At 65.3% G+C, this 18,551-nt stretch overlaps 2 protein-coding genes across 3 annotated transcripts in view; one reads left to right on the top strand and one right to left on the bottom strand.

Annotated features, from left to right (window-relative positions):
- SORCS2 (sortilin related VPS10 domain containing receptor 2) overlaps nt 1-18,551 on the top strand; it is a 219,332-nt gene that overhangs the window by 87,790 nt on the left and 112,991 nt on the right. For both annotated transcript variants that reach the window (XM_016127118.2, XM_036227467.1), the window contains exon 2: nt 1,612-1,679. In XM_016127118.2, the coding sequence (XP_015982604.2) occupies nt 1,612-1,679 (68 nt within the window). The remainder of the gene's footprint in view (nt 1-1,611; nt 1,680-18,551) is intronic.
- Nucleotides 11,797-14,422, bottom strand: PSAPL1 (prosaposin like 1). The gene has a single exon (XM_016127119.2). It carries the CDS (start codon nt 14,389-14,391, stop codon nt 12,826-12,828), a length of 1,566 nt encoding a protein of 521 aa, XP_015982605.2. The 5' UTR covers nt 14,392-14,422; the 3' UTR covers nt 11,797-12,825.

Here is an 18,551-nt window from a genome sequence, read left to right as displayed (position 1 = left end):
GACAGGGCTATCACCTGTCCCCGCCCCCGGCGGCACCCCGGCATTTCCTGAGGCGGCTCTTGGGGAGCGGCGAGCAGGGAGCCACCCCGGGAGCCTCCCGATTCCTCTCTGAATGGGCCCTTCCGGTCCCCAGCCCTGTCACCCCTAATAAATACGCCGAACCTCGGTGTCCTCGTCTGGAAAAGAAGTGCCACTGTCCTGGGGCCCCCATAACAGATCACCACCCAAGAGTGGTTAAGCAGCAGAGATTTGTCCAGAGCCCTCCGTGAGGCGGAGGCAGGGGAGGAGCCCCCAGCCCTCGAGGCGTGCGAGCAGAGCCCCGATGGCAGGGGCCTGGTAAGGACGCTGGGTTGAGGGTGTCACTCCTGATGGACTTTGAGGTTCCCCCAGCTGTCACACTCTGGCTCCTTGAAATCCCCCCTGGGAACGGCAAGACCGAAAAACAAACCAACGGGGTAGAGACGCGCCTCCTGCGGGCGGGCCCTGCCGAGCCCCCGCCCCTGGCTCTCCAGCGGCGTCCCCCTCAGTCGCTCTGGGGGCCTGGCGGGGGAAGGGAGGCCCCCCTGGCCTCGTCGTAATCATCCCGCCTCTGAGGTGCACGCGGTCCCCCCCGGTCAGCGTCCCCCCTCATCCTCCCTGCTTTCGTCACCAGCCAGAGAGGGACCTGCTGGACCGCGTCTGCGGCAGCCACGCCGGTAGTGGACGGGCCAGGCTGCACGATGGCCAGTGCGGTGACCCCCAATTAACCAGGCTGGCGGCTGTGCTGGGGACCGGGGGCGTTCCCTCTTTCCCTCCCGGGGTTCCCATAGCAACGGGGTGTTAGGAGCGGCTGCTAGGGCCTGGCAGTGAGCACCAGGAGATCTGAGGTCCCAGGAAAGGCGGGGGCTGGTGCGGTCACCGGGAGGGGCTCTTGCCCGCGGCCCCCAAATCCTCACTTCCTTGTTGTCCTTCATGCATCTGTCGGGAAGAACTTTGGGGTGCTCGTAGCACGCGTATTTCTGACTTGTGAGCAGCGGAGTTTTCTGCGGTGACATCGCCTCCGTCAGGCTGGGCCCCGTGTGGGGGGTGAAGGGTTTAACGGCGATGAAAACGGTGTGTGCGCCATGGGGGTCCGCGGACGGCTCCGGTGGCCTCGGCCGTCGTCCCGCCCCCCCCCCCCCCCCGCCCACTGTCACCGGCTCTGCCGTCAGCCGCTGCTCCGGGTGGCCGAGGGGCTGTCCAAGGCCCCCCCCCCCCCGTCCCCCGCCTCAGAAGCCTGGCCCGCTGCGTTCTCTGCTCCCCCGGGACCGCCGCCTGGGCTGGCCCGTTGACCACCGCTGGGGCCTCCAGGGCTGGGTTTGAATTCCCACCGAGAGGCAGCTGCCGGGTGGACCTCAAGGACCGTGACGTCCCCAGAGCCGTTCTGGCGAGCAGAAGCGAGGCTTCGGCCCGATGTCTCAGTGCTCGGGCGCATGGTGGCCGGGTCCCCCAGGGATGCTGGCTGCACAAGGCCCGGACCACTGACGCCCCAGAGACCCCGTGCCCTGGGAGGGTGGGCGGAGGGCGAGACGCCCCTCTGCAGGAACCGCGAGGCCTCTGACCTCTGCCTGTCTCTTTCTGTTGCTGCCACAGGTGATCTTGATCCTGACGAAGTATTACCACGCGGACATGGGGAAGGTTCTGGAAAGTTCTCTGTGGCGGTAAGTCAGCCCGAGGGCGGGCCTTTCTCCTGAGGCTGAGGGCTGAGATCCCAAGGCCGGAGCGGCGCCGTGAGTGGGCGGCCTGGCGACGTCCCCGGGCCAGCGAACAGGTGGACGGTGCGGTCAGTGGGCACACAGCGCTGGGAACGCGGGGCCGCGCGGGGCGCCTCTGCCCTCTGTGCTCCGCGTGCGCCCCCCCTTCCCTGGGGGGCGCAGCGGGCCCGCGCCGCGAATTCGGGTCACTGCGTCCTCCTGGCTCCCTTGGCTCGGGCTCCGAGCTCCAGCCACAGCCCCTGGCGGCCCCCGCGTGACTAGCCGCCTTGTCCGGGCGGCTTTCTTTCTCCCTGGCTCAGCGAAGAGCTTGGTAAATAAATAACCCGCTGGCGACGGGGCAGTGGGGGGGAGGCAGGGGGGTCGCTTTATTTCTGAAATGTGAATTTCCAGTCCGAGAGCATTGGCAGCCCTGTGACACTGTGAGTGAGGTGGGGGAGAAGGAGACTTTGGGGAATCGTTTCTGCGATCGTCGTCTTCGGCATTTACGTCTGAGCAGGGGACGGGGACGGGGGGGGGATGGGGATGGGGACAGGGGGACGGGGGTGCCCAGCGTCTCGGGCTCGCCACGCCCACCTCCTCATCAAACCTTTCTCGTTTCCAGGGTGAGTTTCTCAAGTCATAACTCACGTTTCTGGTAGAAACCCGTAAAAACCACCAGAGCCTGCTGGCTGGGACCCCCGCTGCGTGCGCGGCCGCCCTGAGGTGACTCGTTTTCGGCCGCTGGCTCGGCCGTTAGTGAAAGGGCACCGTGGTCCCTTCCGTTGGTTCTCGGCGAGGGGCTTCCAGGAGGCTCTGGGAATGGCACCCCTGGCTGGGTCCTTTCTTCGCCATGTAAGGCACATCGTCGCCTCGGGGCCAGCCGGCGCGATCGCCCGTGGTGCTCGCGAGGCCGAGGGTGGGGGCTGAGGTGCTCATGCTGCCCTGAGTTTCCTTAGCCCACCCCGAAGCGCCGACCGAGCCAGCCTCTCGCCTGGATTCCCCTCCCGAGCCGAGCCGCCTGCTCCTCCAGCCCCGGGGGAAGGCGCCGCTTTTCGTCTTGCACCTTGAATCCGCTCGCCACCAAGGAGAGGTCGGAGGCCTGCTGTCGGGCCTCCTCTCCAGTGCCGGGTCTGTTTATCCTTGGGGACGAGAGCGGCACAGTTTCGGGGACACCGCCTTGGCTGCTCCCCGAGGGTTGTGTTCCAGGACTGGTTCAGGGGGAGGCCCGGCCCATGGAGGCCCCTCTTGCCTCCATGACACCCCAAGGCTGGGTCCCCGCGGCTGCCAAGCGGACAGAAGCAGTTGAGTCTCGTCCTCCCCAGCAGGGCCCCTCAGCAGCCTCATTCGCCCCCCATCCTGCATGTCAGTCAGTGCTGAAGGGCGGGGGCCTGCAGGGGCCCCGGCTGGTCCCCCTCCCCGGTGGGCCAGGCGCCCTCCCTTCCCGGCAGAGGCTTGGCCTGGCCGGAGACGGGAAATGAGGGCATCGTAACTGTTGTCCTTCCCGGTGTCATCTGTACGTATGAGGACAGAGTCATCGGGTGCAGTTACAATTTGCTGTGGGTCCTCGTGGGCCGGGCTGGGGGGGGGGTGGGACTGACCTCGGCGGCCCGGGGAGCTGGACTCCTGGTTTGCGGGCTCCAGCCTCAGAATTCTTCAGGCGCTGGTGGGGAGGCCAAGAGGTCAAGCTGCCCCGAAGAGGGCTCCTCCTCCCTGCCCAAGAAATGGGGGTGAAGTGTCCCTGGTCTAGCGGGAGGGCGCCAGGACCGACCGAGGGAAGGCGGGCACCGTCCCTGGAACGGGGCGCCACCTCCACGAAGCGCGCTGACGGCCTTCGATCCCCGTGTTTCCTTCCCGTCCCCGTCCCCGCTCTGAGACGTTTCCTCTCCGTCATGAACGGTAGCTGGGACGGCACCGGCCTTCGACCCCCCGCCCGCCGGGCACAGGGCCTGCTGCGAATCGCGTCAGCTTCGTGCCGACGGCGCGTGTGGTCAGACGGGGCGCGGAGCTCTGCGCCGGTCTCCGCCTCGTGCGCGCCGCCTGCGCCCGGAGTTTCCGCGTTGCCGCCCGCGTCGTCATCTTTTTGTGGCCGCACTCCAGCCCCTCGGGCGGGCTCGTTCCAACGCCGAGCCATGATGCCCAGCCGTGATGCGGTGCCGTTTGCCTTTCCGTTTTGTTCCCGGGCACGAATCGCGGGGAGCTGCACTGCTGAGCCGGAGCTTGCGAGCGGGTTTACAGCTGGCTCGTTGCGGCCCCTGTCCTGCCCCCGCGGGAATGCGACCCCCGCTCCTCCGGGCCGGCCAGGGCCCCGCGGCCTGCTCACCGAACGGCCCGCGCGGACGGCGGTGCCGCTTTAATTTGCAGAGCCCCGAGTTTAATTACGAGTCCCGTTTTCTCTTGCGAGCGTTGTCTGCTCACCTCCTCTCGTTTGGGGGGCTTGTGTGACTACTGTTTAGAGGGGGCCAGACGGCCCTGGTCTCCTGTTGGGGGGCCGCCGGCCTGGGCCCCCTGCGGTGAAGGCGCGTGTGCGAGGAGGTGCACGGCGCCGAGCCCGGAGAACGCATGTGGCTATTCAAGACGCGGTTACCGAATGTGCACTGAGCCCCCCAGGAATTCTCCTGGGTAATCACCGTACACACGTTCTTAACGACAGCTACGGTGTTTACGTTCCGGAAGAGGCCGTCTGGAATCTTAGCTGAGCACATCTTGAATTGTCCTCTGTTTTGTGGGCCACACATCAGCTGTGCCCCCCCACCGGTGGCTTCCACGGTCCCGTGGTCTGTCCTCTCTCCTGGGTTGGGGTGATGTTCTCAGTCTCTGGGCCTCGTTGAACCTCCCTGCCCGGAGAGCTGCTGGTTGGAAGTGGCCGAGCTGGTCTGCCTCCCTCTGGAGCCTCCTGGGACTAACGGTGACCGGGGACGAGCCCCCTCGCTCCGACGCGGCCACCCCGCCCTGTCTGCAGGTCCAGTCCGTACAGGTGTCCTGGGGCCACTGGAGCCAATAACTGCAAACCGAGGGCTTTTATTTATAAAGTTTAATATTTAAGTATTATTGAGGCAGGACAGGGCAAATGTCCCCGAGTCGGGGAGACCCGGCCCTGCCCAGGGAGAAGAGGGGCCTTTGGCGGAGAGTGAGGAGGGAAGTCAAGGCGCCCGCCGCAGCCAGAGTCAGAAGGGGAGTTTGGCAGACGGGGCGTCGCGCCCCACGGAGGGCGGCTCCTCTCAGGCAGAGGGACAGGGACGGCGGCAGGGCGGAGTGGGGGCTCCGAGAGGGACCGGGAGCTGGCGGAACCCGGGTGCCACGTCGTTCCCCAGTTCCCGTGAGTTACATTAAAAGGCTCTGCTAGCCCGTGTCCTGTGACGTGGACGCGCAGCGAGGGCGGGAGGAGCATGCAGGAGAGGAGAGCCAGAGGCCTGCCGGCCGCCCCCGCCGCTAGTCCACAGGTCCCCACGGTGTTAGCCCCGGGGGGTGACTGGCTCTCGGCCCCTGGTTCCCCTGCACAGGTGTGGGGCCCGGGCTGTCGGCAGTGCCCGCGGCGACCTCCCCTTGCTCTGCAGGCTCCGCCCGGCCTGGCCGCGGGGCTGCCCAGCGCTTTGCGCCTCTGACTGTGGCTCGGCTGACACTTTAATTCTCTCGCCGCCTCCCTGCATTATTATTGTATTTTTGTTCTGGTGAGCATTTCCTAGGACTGGTTTTCTATAGAACGAACTTTGGGAAACTCGGTTTTACAGGTTTGTGTTCTAGTAGAGCTGGCACTTGAGATTTCGAGGTCACTTCTGTTCATGTACAATGGTACCATGTGGTTAAGCCGTTTTATTTAAAATCGGGTTAGGTTCTCTGCTCCCATTGCGTCTCCTCCTCTCTCTCTCTCTCTCTCTCTCTCTCTCTCTCTCTCTCTCTCTCTCTCTCGTCTTACATTCCTTAACATCCCTAGAGAGACAGAGGAAAAGTGGTGGCCGAGCTTCTATCTCTTTTCAACACCTGCAATTCGCAGTCGGTGCTGTGAGTGGTCACCGCGCGGCCATGCAAAGACCTCTCGACGCCACTAGTGTAGAAAGCGGCAAGGCCCCCTCCACAGACGGGGCGATGGCCTGGGGTGGGGGTGCTCACAGGGCTCCCCGGTGCTGGGGGTGAGATGGGCAGAGCCGAGCCGTGGGCAGCAGCACGTTTCAGAAGCTGGCGGGCAGCCCCGGGGTGTCACACCGCCTCTCTCGGGGCCCAGAACCATTGGGGCGAACGAGGAGCAGGCGCCCCGGCAGCATCCTTCTGGGCCGGTGACGCCGAGTGCTCTTGAAGCCACTGTTTTCAGACGGGAAAGTCAGAGCTGTCCTTTGCCCTTCGGTGGCCCAGGAAGAGGGTCTGTCGGAGAGAAAGGCTGGGACTGTAACGAGCTTCGCCCTCGGGGTCTGGAATTCCTCGGTGGGTCTGGGCCCCAGCAGATGGGTCTTGGGTTCATTCCGGGACCGCATCTTCCCAGCTCTGCGCTCCCAGGCCTCTTCTGTACACGGAGCCTGACACGGGCTCGTAGGTCGTTATGGAGACGACAGCAGACTGTGCGTGTAGAACGCCCACACCAAGTAGGTGTCAGAGGCCCGCTGCCTTCTTCAATCCATCACCTTAAAATGTCTGGTTGGCTTTTCACCAGCGACATTCTCGCTGCCCAGCCAGTCACTTTCCGTGTTTGCTTTAATATCACCATGGAGATCAGTGTTTGACTTAAATAAGTCTGGGAGCAGACGGGGACCGAGAGAGGTGCTGACTTAAAAGCTTTCAGGGTTTGAGTCTATTCGATAAATAATTTAATTCGAATCAGCAGTGTGATAGGGTCCGAGGCTTTGAGGTGCCTGTACGACGCTCTGGGACGAGATCGGGGTGGCTAGGAGGTCACAGGAAGTTTGAGGAAATCCTTCGGTGGCCCCAGCCCCCAGCCTCTGCCTTCTGTCTCGACTTCAATACCTGCCCTTCCTTAGGTCCCAGCTCCCTCTGTCCCATGTTCTGAGGACACCTTCCAGTCGCTGGTACTGTCTCCTCTGTTTCTCCCACCCACCCACCTATCCACGCATGCACGCCTCCCTCCATCCCCATTCATCTCCACCCATCCACCCATCCATCCTCCATCCATCCATTCTCCGTCCATCTATCCATCCATCCACCCACCCACCCACCATCCGTCCATCCGTCCAGCCATCCAGGCACTGGGTTTGAGTAAACTATGGTAAATGACCTTAAAACTCGCAGTTCAGTAGCACGTACAGATAAGCAAACAGCCCAGGATGATTGTAATCTGCACTGCGATGGGGCCGACTGAGCCCGGGCGGCACTGGACACCCCCACTCTGCCGAGCAGAGGCGCGGTGCTCGAGGGGGACTTTCCGGAAGGAGATCCCGCCCCGGCCTCAAGCACCACGGCCCCCCGCCCCTCCGCGGCGCCTTCCGCAGCGCCGTCTCAGGTGCGTGCCTCTCCGCTGGCCCCAGCATCCCTCCCGCGAGCTCTGCCAGACCCACGTCTTCTTTAACCCGAGGCCGGACGACAGGCGCAGCCGTAGCCTCGGCAGGTGGTCAGAACATGCCAGGCTCCGTCCTGGTCAGGCTCACGCCTGGGCCTCTGCGTGGGCCCAACCTTCAGGGAGCCACATCCCACCTGGGCCGCCCCGTGTGGTGTGTGTTACATGTGGTTTTCTCCGTCCTTGTCCTGCAGGCCGGAAAGGCCATCCCCAGGCTCTGGAAGAGTTCTCGGAAACGCAGACAGCTTCCCCGGTTCTCCGGAACAGCCCTGAACAGTGTTTGTTCTGATTTTAGCATCCTGACAGTTTGTACAGGGATCTGCTTTCTCTCGCGGTGATGATGACAGCCCAGCTTACGCAGGTGACCTTGTACATTTTGAGCCCACGGCATGGCTCCCTAATCCATACAATTATCTCAGATGCTTTTTGGAGAAATAGGAGGCAGGTGCTCAGCGGGGAGAAGTAGCCTGTGTGCTTTGCGGTGACGATCTGATCTCATCAGTCCTCGGGGCACTTGCTCTCCCCCTACCTCCATGGGGCAGGGGACGTCCCTGTGGGCCTCTGACCTCCCCCACCCACAGGGGTTCCTTACGAATTCCTCCCTGCTTCCCCTGTCCCCACGTGCCTGCGTCCCCTCCCAGGGAGCCCTTCCCGCGTCCCCATCGAACCCCGGCTGGGTCAGGCGCCTTCTCTGAGCTCTCCCAGCCCCCGACCCCGAGCTTCCCGCTCATCTCTTCTCTGGGGTGGGGGTGGCTTCCTGTGTTTCTGCACACGCAGAGGCTCTGGACCCAAAAAGAGCCAGGGAGGGACCTACCGAGCAAGAGGAAACTCACAAAGCGCCCCCCACGAGTCAGCAGTCACCCCCTCTCGCTGCCTCAGAGTGCGACGCTGTGTCATGCCCTTAGGGCTTCTAGGAGATTCTTGATAGGGGTGTCGCTAAATCCCGCTCCAGAAAATTCTAAAAAAAAAAAAACCTTGTTCGACATAATGACAATATACGATCGTCATAGAAATTTTGGGAACTGTAGGATAAGTGAGGCATAAAAACAGCCCTCTGTGTGAACACCCCTTATGGCTCTCAACTGTTAATATTTGAGAGGAATATTCTCACTGGCCTTTTTAAAGATGCAAATATATACGTGTTTTATAAATTTTGAATTCCAACTTAATATTACATATTAAACGTTTGCCACCTACACTGCGACATGTTTTCCAAACTGCTGTTTTTAGTGGCCGTATAATATGCTCTCAGCTGAGGGAAGCGTTGTTTAACCAAATCTTCATTTTCTGGCACTGGGCAGTCGCAGCCCAGTGGGCAGGAGGGGGACGGTGCACAGAAGGGCCACTGGTACCTGGGCCGCGCCTGTGTCGGGGGCAACACCCCCCTCGCCGGCCCCCACTTCCTCGTGGCGGTAGCAGCGGCACCCCAGGGCATCACCCAGAGGCTCCCACAGCCCCGAGCGCTGACGGCTCTTCCCAGGAGGGTCTCGGCAGGGGAAGCAGTCCGGGGGACCCCTGCCTCATCATCGCTGAGGGGTGCAGGCTCTGTGACGGGCATGCAGCGCCTGCCCAAGTCGGCCGTCACCACAGCCAGGCTGCCACCAGCCCCGGGAAGGTCACCTGGCCAGCGTGTGTCAGGCCCGCTCAGACCCGCCTCCCCTGTGGCTCTCTGCTCAACACCCCCGGAGTGCAGGTGCCGATTCTCCTGTGGGTGTGGGGTCAGCAGCAGGGTGGGACAGAACCCGCCCCACCCCACCCCCGACCTTGCCCCTCGAGGGCTGAGCTCGGCGTGGGCAGGTAGAAGGTGGAGCCTGACGAGAGGATTCCAGAGGCTGCTGTGACCCCTCGCCTGCCGGCCTCGGCTGGTCACGTTCCAGAGCCTCCCGCGGGCCTAAGCCGCCTGCCGCCAATGCAGCAGTGCGAGAGCCTCGGGTCCTTGGTTTTGCGAGGGGCCCCCAACCCTGACTGCGGATGGCTGTGGGGGAGCCTGGGCCGCGGGCCCCACAGGACCGGCCTGAGTGGCCTCGGGCAGTGCACGGAGCTTCTCCCCGTCTCCAGGGACAGGCGGTGACATTTAGAGAAGGCAGCGGCCCCTGCGCTTTCCGGATCTGGTGCCTCCCCGGCTGTGGGAAACTCGGCCTGAGAAACTGGTTTGGGTGGTGAAACCTTCCCCCGACTTGGCCATCGCTCCTCTTGTCCTAAATAAATGGCTTGTGACACAGTTTCCCTCCCGGTGAGGAGCCCACGCCAGACAGGCTCCAGGGCTTCTGAGCTGTCCAGTGGTTGTCAGGAGGCCCAGGCGGGAAATCGCGTGCTCTCCAGGTTCATGGCAACCGGAGGTGACCTGCCGGTGGCCCACAGGCCGGGCCTAACCTTCGGGAGTGTTTAGCTGGCCAGAGAGGACTTGAAGCCGTGAGGCTGAGCTGCCAGCAGTTAAGGGTCTTGAGATCTTACATGAGCAGCAGGGTTCGGACCTCTGGAGACATTAGAGGAAGGGGTGGCCGGGGCCATGCTCTGCCAGGCCACCGGGGAGTCTGTGCTCTGTCCCCATCTAGTCCCCCGCCTCTTCCGGCTACAGAAGGGAAACGAGGCACAGAGGAGAGGTGGCCCCGTCCTGGGGTGCCAGGCCTGGAGCCAGGCCGCAGGGGCGTGACCGCAGCCTCCTCCCCAGGGTCAGTCCCCCACCCCTGCCCAGCCTGGCTGCATTGGCTGCTGACCCGCGGGGGGCGGGGGGACGGAGGGTCCTGTGCGCCTGCGCTGGTGGCCCCCGCCCACAACGACAGACCAGAGGGCGACTGTGGCTGAAGGTGATGGTCCCACAGAGCTGGTGTCTGTAATTTCAGCTGACACACACGCCCAGGGCCCTGTTCTGAGCCGCTCAGTCCCAGGAGGTGGGGCATGGTGGGGACCGCTGAGAAAGCCCTGTCCTCCTGTCCTCCTGGAGTGTAGGCTGCACGCGGGGAGACCCACCACAAACATGATTGACAAGTGACATCGGCAGTGCGTCCCATGGTGGTAGCAGCTACGAGAGAATGCACTGGGAGCAGACTCAGAAGCGCCGGGTGGGGACGCGGTCAGACCTCGCTGGGAGGTGACAGAAGGAGGGACCCTCCCCACGGACGGCACTGTCGCACTGAGGAAAGGTGGGGGCCGGGGGAGCAGGACCCCAGCAGGGCGCCCACCGCACCGGCCCTGCAGCCGGAAGCTTCCAGAGCCAGGGGCTGTGTGCGGGGTTGCCGGGGCCGAGGCGGAGGAAGGAGCACGGAGGGGCTCGTCTGCGGCCCCTGTGGTGGGCTGTGGTGGACTCGGGCTTCCGCTTTGCACAGCACCGTCTGTGCAGACGCGCACACGCGGCTCGGGCTCGTGCCGATGCGCGCTTGCGCAAACGGCTCGAGCTGGTGCCGACGCGCGCGTGCGCACGCTGCTAGGGGGTCCGTGCAGACGGGCGCGTGCGCACACGGCTCGCGCTGGTGCCGACGCGTGCGTGCGCATGCGGCTCGGGCTCCGTGCAGACGCGCGCGTGCGCACGCGGCTCGCGCTCGTGCAGACGGGTGCGTGCGCACACGGCTCGCGCTGGTGCCGACGCGCGCGTGCGCACACGGCTCGGGCTCGTGCAGACGCGCGCGTGCACACGCGGCTCGGGCTCGAGCTGGTGCCGACGTGCGCGTGCGCACATGGCTCGGGCTCGTGCAGACGCGCGCGTGCGCACACGGCTCCGGCTGAGCCGAGAGGACGAGAGGACAGGGAAGCCGGCGGTGACCTCGCGAGCTCCCGGCCGAGCAGGCGCGCCCCCAGAGCCCTCCGCTCGCAGACGCAGCGCGGTGGGCGCCCCGAGCCGGGGCTGGCTGCCCCCGTGCCCCTGCACACCGCCTCTCGTGGCCCCGGCACCAGCAGTCAGAGAACGCACCATCCCCCAGCTGCCTAATCTAGGAGGAATTCGATGAAGGAAACGATAAAACAGCGGCCGGAAGTGGTCGAGGGGCTCACGGGGGGCGGGGAAGGCCGTCGGCCGCGTCGGATCTGAAATCACAGGGCGCGTTAAGAGGAGCAGACACAGAAAGAACACAGTGTGACATTATGATTACCAGCTTCTCGCCATCCTCATCCTGGACAGGGCTGACCAGGGGGCCCAGGCCCAGGCAGCAGGCACCAGCACCAGGAGTCCAGAAATTCAGGCCAAGTACACCTGTGTTCCCGGTGCAATGGTCGGGGCCTGGGACATGTACCTAAGAGCTCAGGTGTGGCCTTGGAGAAGAGCACCTGCTTAGGTCGCTGCCCACCGAGGCCGGGCACTTTTGTTGAGAGGAGGGTTCATCTGAAGGTGACTGCTAGGCCACTCTGGGCTTCTCGGGGCCTCTCTGGCCCAGGCCTCAGGTGGCACATAAACATTACTGTGTGCCGGACATGAGACACCCCCAGGGGCTCACAGTGCACTGGGGAGACCGGTGACGGGAAACCAGGTAAGAGGACACCATGATGGGTGTCTGAGCCAGGCAGGGAGGGCTTCCCGCAGGAGGGGCCGGGGCCCCCAGGTGGGGCACCAGGGGCGGGGCGGGCAGCTCGTGGAGCTGGACCGTGCTGAGAGTGAGGACACAGTGGACGCGGTTTAGACACGCATCAGTTTATTCCAAACGTGGATAGCCAGATTCTCCCGGGGGGCCTGAGCTGGCTTTTGCTGGTCCTAGCAGACTGATGGATGTCGTCTCGGGGTGGATGGGGGGAAGCTCGTGGACACCTCCTTGAATGTGTCACTGTCCCCATGAGGGGGGTCTGATCACACCTATTCTACAGATTGGAAAACAGGCTCCTGTGGGTAAAGGGGTTTGCTGACCACCGCATGGCCCCACAGCCCTGGAAGCCACTCCGGGCCCCGGGGCTCTTACCCGGCCACTTCCTCATTCAGAGACAGCACAAGCCTTCGAGGTTCTGATGCCAGGTCTGGGCACGGGGAGAGGGCCCCATGGTGGCAGAGGCACCGGAAGGTCCGCTTTGAGCCAGGCACCCCCAGGGGAGGCGGTCAGAGCCCACTTCCTCCCAGAAAGGTCCCTAGGAAGGTCGACAGACACCCACGCCTCATGCACACCTTCGGGCCACCCCAGGTGCCCAGGCTGAGAAGCTCTGGCCTGAATAAGTGATGCCGCTGTGGATGAGACTCGGTCCCTGCCCCCAGCTGTCTGACGAGAGGGATGGCCCCCACCTGCCAGGGGCCCCCCGCCTCGGCCTCCAATCGCCCCCTAAACGCCCCAGCCATGCCCTCAGCCTGGCTCACAGCGGGGCATTCATCAGCAAGGTGCGGAGAGGGTGCCCGAGGCCATGCAGGCCCCCGACACCGTGATGGGGACTGAGCGGGGGGCGGTGGCACAGCACCTGGTCCCAGTCCATGGGCGACGCCGGTCGGGGCAAAGCCACACTGCGCAGTAGGTAGGACGGGGCTCTGTGGGATCGGGGTGTGAGCCCCCCTTCCCTGCAGCCCCCCCCCCCCGTCTGGAGCCTCGGGTTTCCGTCTGTGAAATGGGGATGGGGACAGCACCCACCTCGTAGGGTCCCCGTGGGATTCAGGGAGGTCAGGGCCTCCTGGTGGGCACTGGCCAGCGTGGGGTCGCTGGCGGCCAGTCACGCGTGCGCCCCCGGGAGGACGCGTGTCTTCCACACGTGACTGTGGCAGTGCTCCATGGCCTGGCACATCTCGGCCGCCTCCGGGCTGCTGCACCAGAAGCTAGGCCCCATGACGCACTGGTCGGTGCCCAGCAGCGGGCTCTGGGGCGCGTGGCAGGCGCCCACCTTCGTGCACAGGGCCAGGGGGTCCATCAGCTCCATGAGGCTGGCCATGAGCACGGGCTCGTACTCGTCCACGAAGCGGCCGCACTGCATCATGTAGGGCAGCGGAAGGATGCTGCAGCCGCCCTTGAAGGCCCGCACGATGCCGCGCCGCGTGCTCTTGCGCTCCAGGTTGCGGGCGGACACGCCGAGCAGCCTCTTGCAGCCGTTGCAGAAGCTGCCCTGGCTGGCCCCGTCCAGCAGTGGGGACAGTGGTGCGGTTTCGGGCGCCCTGTGGAGGGCCCGGGCCCGCCTCCGGCTGCCGCAGAGCCGGATGGTGCTGCACACCTTCTCCGGGGTGATTCTGGTCACGAGCTGCACGAGGGTGGGGCCATAGGCATCCACCAAGGTGACGCACTGCTGCTCGATGGTCTTGGGCATCACCGAGCACACTCGCTCCAGGGTGTGGCTGATGAAGGCCACCGTGCTGTTGGACTCCAGCCACTGGTCCAGCTCCTGGATCACCTGCAGACACACCTCGCAGGTCAGGCCGGCCTGCATCTGGACCTCGCTCTTCCTCGGGGACACCAGCTCCAGAGAAGGGACCCCGTCTGCAGCAGCCCCGTGAGCCAGGGGGGTGGGTCCTTTCAGCTCCTCACAGAAGCCCCCCACTCTGCAGGTGTCCTCCGGCAGGACGAGCTGCAGTGTTTGCTCGGCCGGGGCTAGGAACCGAAGGATGTAGTTCTTGCAGAGGAAAACCAGGTCCGGCCCCAGGGACTCACACTGCTTCCCCATGGTCACTTCTGCCAAGCTGGATACGTTGGACCCAACAGCATCCTGGAGCCGGGTGACCAGCTGGACACAGTCTCGGCACACAGCATCCTCGGGCATCTGCGTAGGGTGGAAGCTGAGTGGCCCATTGGCCATGAAGGGGGCCACGACCTCGGACGCGTCGTCGCCGGGGAGTGGCCCCAGGGTGGCCGGGTGCCTCTGCCGCAGCTGGCACAGGGTGAGCGCGGCACACGGCTGTGTCGGGGTGCTGCCGGGCGCCTCTCGGAGCATGTTCAGGACGGCCGAGCTGTGGGTGTCCACCATGCCTTTGCATTTGGCTGAAGCGTCCTGGCTGGGAAGCCACTCACAGGTTTTCGTCAGCAAAGCCAGGATGTCAGTCTCAGTGGCATTGGGATTCAGCCCGTTGCTGGCGGCGGCCACCACATCCAGGCACACGTCACAGGGCAGGGACCTGGCGCTGGGCTGGCTCCAGACAGCACTTCGGCAGTGCCCCACGGCCCCGCACCTCGTGGCTGCCTGCAGGTCCTGACACCACACCGCCGGGCCCTTGGCGCACTCCTGGGGGCCCTCGACGGGGCTGGCCAGGGCCGCCCCCAGGAGGCTGGGCAGGAGGAGCAGGGCACGGAGCATGCTGCACGGTGACCTGCGCCCGGCAGCCCGGCTGCTGCTGCAAAGCCAGCTGTCCCGCAGGGCCCCGGGCATTTGTACCCGGGCCCCGCCCTGGGCCGCCTCCCGCAGCCTGACTCACGCCTGGGCCTCCCCACACAGGCCCCTGGCTGTGCGCTCCGCCTGGCACACCGTGCGTCTCTCCGTCCCCTGGGTAAATGCGGATCCAGCTTATGTTTGAAAGAAGCACAAGTCAAGGGCCCCTTTCCTGGGAAGCCCTCTGCCCCTCCCGGCGGCAGCAGCTGCCCAGGGCTCCGTCCAGCCCTGCCTCGCCGGCACGGCTGGGTCCCCACCTGGAATGTGGGACCCAGGGGACTGTTTCCCTGCCTCCGGGAGGTATAAAGTCAGTCCATCCTTTTTTTGATAGAAGATTATGTGAATTCAGTGACTGGCTAGCTACCTCCGCTGCTGCTTTCTGTATTCGGCCCTATACGGCACGCCGGGCCCGGCTTTGCTGGGGCCCGGGCGGGCCAAGCTGTTGGGGAGGTGGCCTTGCAGAGCCTCCCATCTCCATCTGTGATGACGGTGCCGTCGACCTCCCAGGACAAGCCACGACACGAAAGCCACTTGCGACATGGCTCCCGGGGCCCAGGCAGTTCGTTCCCGCTGGAAACGGGGCCACATGTGGGCTGGAGCCGTGGACAGGACGACGCTGGCCGAAAGCTCCCGCACAGGAGGGGGCGGTTCTGCTCCCGTGTCCTTGGTTACTGTTTTTCTTCCTTAGTTTTTAAGGAGTCAGCCCTGGGCAGATGCACACAGTTGTCCGGGGTTAGGGCCTGTCTGTTAAAAGGAGGGGTCCAGAGTTCGCTCCCCAGACCCGATTTCCACGTGCTCCCCGCCCCCAGGCTGCGAGCATGAGCGAGGCAGGGCTGATGGAAGGGGGCTGTCCCGGGCCCTGCCCTGTGCCCCGGCTCCGAATCTGGGGTTCTGCGACCTCGGCGGGGGCACCGCAGCCCTGCGGGCCGGGCGTCGAGGGCTGGGACGGCAGAAGCCGCGGCGGGCGAGCGAGGTCCGGCCTGTCCCACCTGCCCCCTCCCAGCTGCGGGCCTGGGAAGAACATGCGGACAGCGGCACCGCGGGGTTCTCCACGCCCCTTCCTGGACTGGGGTGCCTCTTGCCCCGAGGCGGGGGTGGCCTCGGGGCGGTGTCGTGTGGAGGAGGGTCCCTCATCCAGAGCTGGGAGGGGAAGCAGAGGAGGTTGGACGCGCCCAGGCTAGCTTTGTCGACTGGGACTCCGGAAAGTTCCACCGACAGCCGCCCTGCTGTGCAGGTGGAAGGAGCAGCCTTGTGTACACAGTGACAGGGACACCGGCTCCAGCCCACCTGGGCTCGTGGCCTGAGTTCCAGAATGTCTGCCCAGAGCGCTCTGGCTTCCTGTCCCCGGTCCCTCCACTGCGGTCACACCCGGCGCTCCCCTGCCCACTCCCGGGCTGCCCCCCTTCCTCTCTGCCCTTCTTCCGAGTGACGCTCCTGTCCCCTGCCCAGGCCCCGTCGGCCCTGCTGGGCCGAGGGTGGGTTCACACGGTCACTCCTTTCGCATGTATTTTTGGGGTCTCTGGACAGAGCTGGGGGCTTGCGGGGGGAGCAGACAGACGGGGGGCAGATGTTCCCATGTGGGCGTGGCAGAGAGACCAGGAAGGAGTAAATGCCAAGCGGCCATTCTGACGCCGGGGGGAAGCGTGTCCCCTGGATTAAGAGAAAGCGGGACGAGGGGCCCGAGCAGAGGAGGTGCTGTGAGTGCAGCGCTTGGCGAGCGAGTGGCCAGGGCACAGCACCCGGGGGAGCGGGACGGGGGCGAAGGCCGCGCGGCGGACGCTGCCGCCCCTGGTGCAGTGGCCAGGAGGCAGGGGGGCGCCAGCACCGCGGGGCGCGAGGCCGGACAGCCCTCCGCCCCTGGCCACTCGGCTCCTTGGAGGGCTCCTTGGCTGCTTCTGAGAAGGATCCATCCAAGTCCCGTTTCTGTGGGGTCGGCAGAAAGGACACCCAGGTGGGGGCAGGGGCAGGGCGTCCTCCAGAGTAGCACCGCAGTCCTGGGAGAGTCCCCAGTCCCCAGGCCTGGTGCAAAGGCTGAGTGTGGCCTGGTGGAGCCAGGCGGGGCGAGGTGAGGGAGCCGTGTGGGAGGCGCATACCTGAACCCATACCTGAGCCAGCAGGTGCGGGCCTGTGGGTGAGCGGGCGGGCGGGATTCCTGAGCAGGGCTGGAGGGGAATGCTGGCCTGACAGTATCTTCCGAGCCCGAGGTTGGGGGTGGTGGACCTCACCACCAAGCCCCAGGTGAGAACTGGGGCAGCAAGCCCGCCGAGCCGCGGTCCGTGTGCCCGCCCTGCTCCGTGGACGGGCCAGTCACCGCCCGCCCCGCACGCTGAGACACGTGCCCTGCAGGGGCGGGGGGTGGCACCTGCAGGGGGTCGGGGGCTACAGGGGACCGTCATTCCAGAGGCGAGCACTACCCGTGGTGCAGATGGGGTTCTCGTCACCCGCTGGGGGCCCGCTGGGACTGGCGGAGGACTCAGTTTGACAGGAACAGCATTGCAGAGAGACCACGCCTGCAGCCAACGCCGCGCCGAGGCCGGAGTCCGGGCCCCAGGGATCGGGAGGCCAGGCTCGGGGGAGGGCCCTCCTCTCCTGCCAGGTTCTGGTCGTGGCTGGCACCCTGCGGTGGCCCTGGACTTGCGGTGGCATCACCCCGATCCCCAGCTCTGCCATCACGGGGCCTCTCCCTGTGTCTGTCCAGATTCCTCTCCTCTTAGGGCACCGGTCACCGGGTTAGGGCCCACCTTACTTCAGCATGACCCCTTCTTAAGCAGCCGCTTCCACAGATTAGGTCACGTTCATAGGTACTGGGGGTTAGGACGTCGGCCAAGCTTTTAGGGGGCACGATCCTTTCCATTCACAGCATCAGGAGTCTGGGTGCCGCTGACCTTGACCTCTGGCTGTGGTTTGCATCCAGCCTTGGCCCTGGGCAGACTGGAGGCCGAGAACACGTGGACAGCATCTGGGGCTCAGGCCAGGCCCCTGGGTGTCGGTGGAGCACCTGCGATGCGCCAGCCACTGGCTGCTGTTGGCAAAGCCCTTCTTAGTACATGTTGAGCCTCACGGGTGTGGGGCTTGGCTCTGGTCACACAGGCCTGAGAGCTGGGAGCTTGGAAAGGCAGCCCCGAGTTCCTGGCTCCCGCAGGCCCCAGCCGTGGGCGGCTCAGAGCCTTCCAGCCGCAGTGGCTGCAGCTCCAAGCTCTCAGGAGCCCGTCTTAAGACTGGGAGGCCGTGGAGCCCCGGCGGGAAGGGGGTAAAGACTGGAGTCCGGAGCTTTGGCGTGCAGACACAGGGTTTGGGGACAGTGAGGGCCAGGGCCCTCGACACCACACCCCAGCGCCTGGGGACCTTGCGTCCTGGTCTTCGGACACTGCTGCGGCTTGGGTGTCTCCTGCGTCCCCGGCACCCTGGGGTGTCCTGTGCCGCCTCCCTCCTGCTTCCAGGCCCCGCCCCGCACAGGTGCTTTTCCAGGCGGGCAAGCCGGCCTCCCCGGGCCAGGCGGCTGCTCCAGGCCGAGTCGCCGAGTTTCTGTAACAAGCCTCCTGCCCGCCCCCAGACGGCGCCCGTGGGAAAGCACCTGTGCGGGCTGGCGGGGCCTCACCTGCAGCTCGGGTAGGTGGTTTCGCCCCCGCGGGGGAGGGAGAAGCTGGCGACACGGTGGGCTTCTCCCTACTCTGCTGGGGGGGAGGGGATGAGAAGCGAATGGCTCGCGCCCTGTTCATGCCGTTTCACGGCCACTTCGGTGAGCACCTACTGTGCGCCGAGGGCTGTTCTGGGCACTGGGGACGTTTGGGTTCGTGAGGCGGGCAGAGCCCCATCTCTCGGAGTCGGGGGAACAAGCAGACCCGAAACAGCGCGTGTGGTAACAGGGGTGCCGGGAGGCAGGCGATGGGCGAGGGGGGGGGGAAGCTGCAGAGCCGCGGGCAGGCGTCGGGAGTTGGGGGCGTGGGGAGGGCGTCGGCGTTTCCGCAGTGCCCGAGTGAAAGCTTGGAGAGGGTGTGGGCGAGTGTGGGACCAGCCTGCGCAGAGCTCCCGGGGCAGGTGGGGGCAGGGAGAGCAGGGGGCCGGTCAGGACGAGTTAGAGGCCGCCG

Source organism: Rousettus aegyptiacus, unplaced genomic scaffold (assembly GCF_014176215.1).
Source record: "Rousettus aegyptiacus isolate mRouAeg1 unplaced genomic scaffold, mRouAeg1.p scaffold_m13_p_10, whole genome shotgun sequence".
Lineage (NCBI taxonomy): Eukaryota > Metazoa > Chordata > Mammalia > Chiroptera > Pteropodidae > Rousettus > Rousettus aegyptiacus.
Note: the sequence above shows the minus strand (reverse complement) of the source record. Positions and strands in the feature narration are given on the sequence as shown.

Coding starts and splice junctions, on each gene's coding strand:
- PSAPL1 (XM_016127119.2), bottom strand. CDS start 14,391: ATGCTCCGTGCCCTGCTCCTCCTGCCCAGCCTCCTGGGGGCGGCCCTG.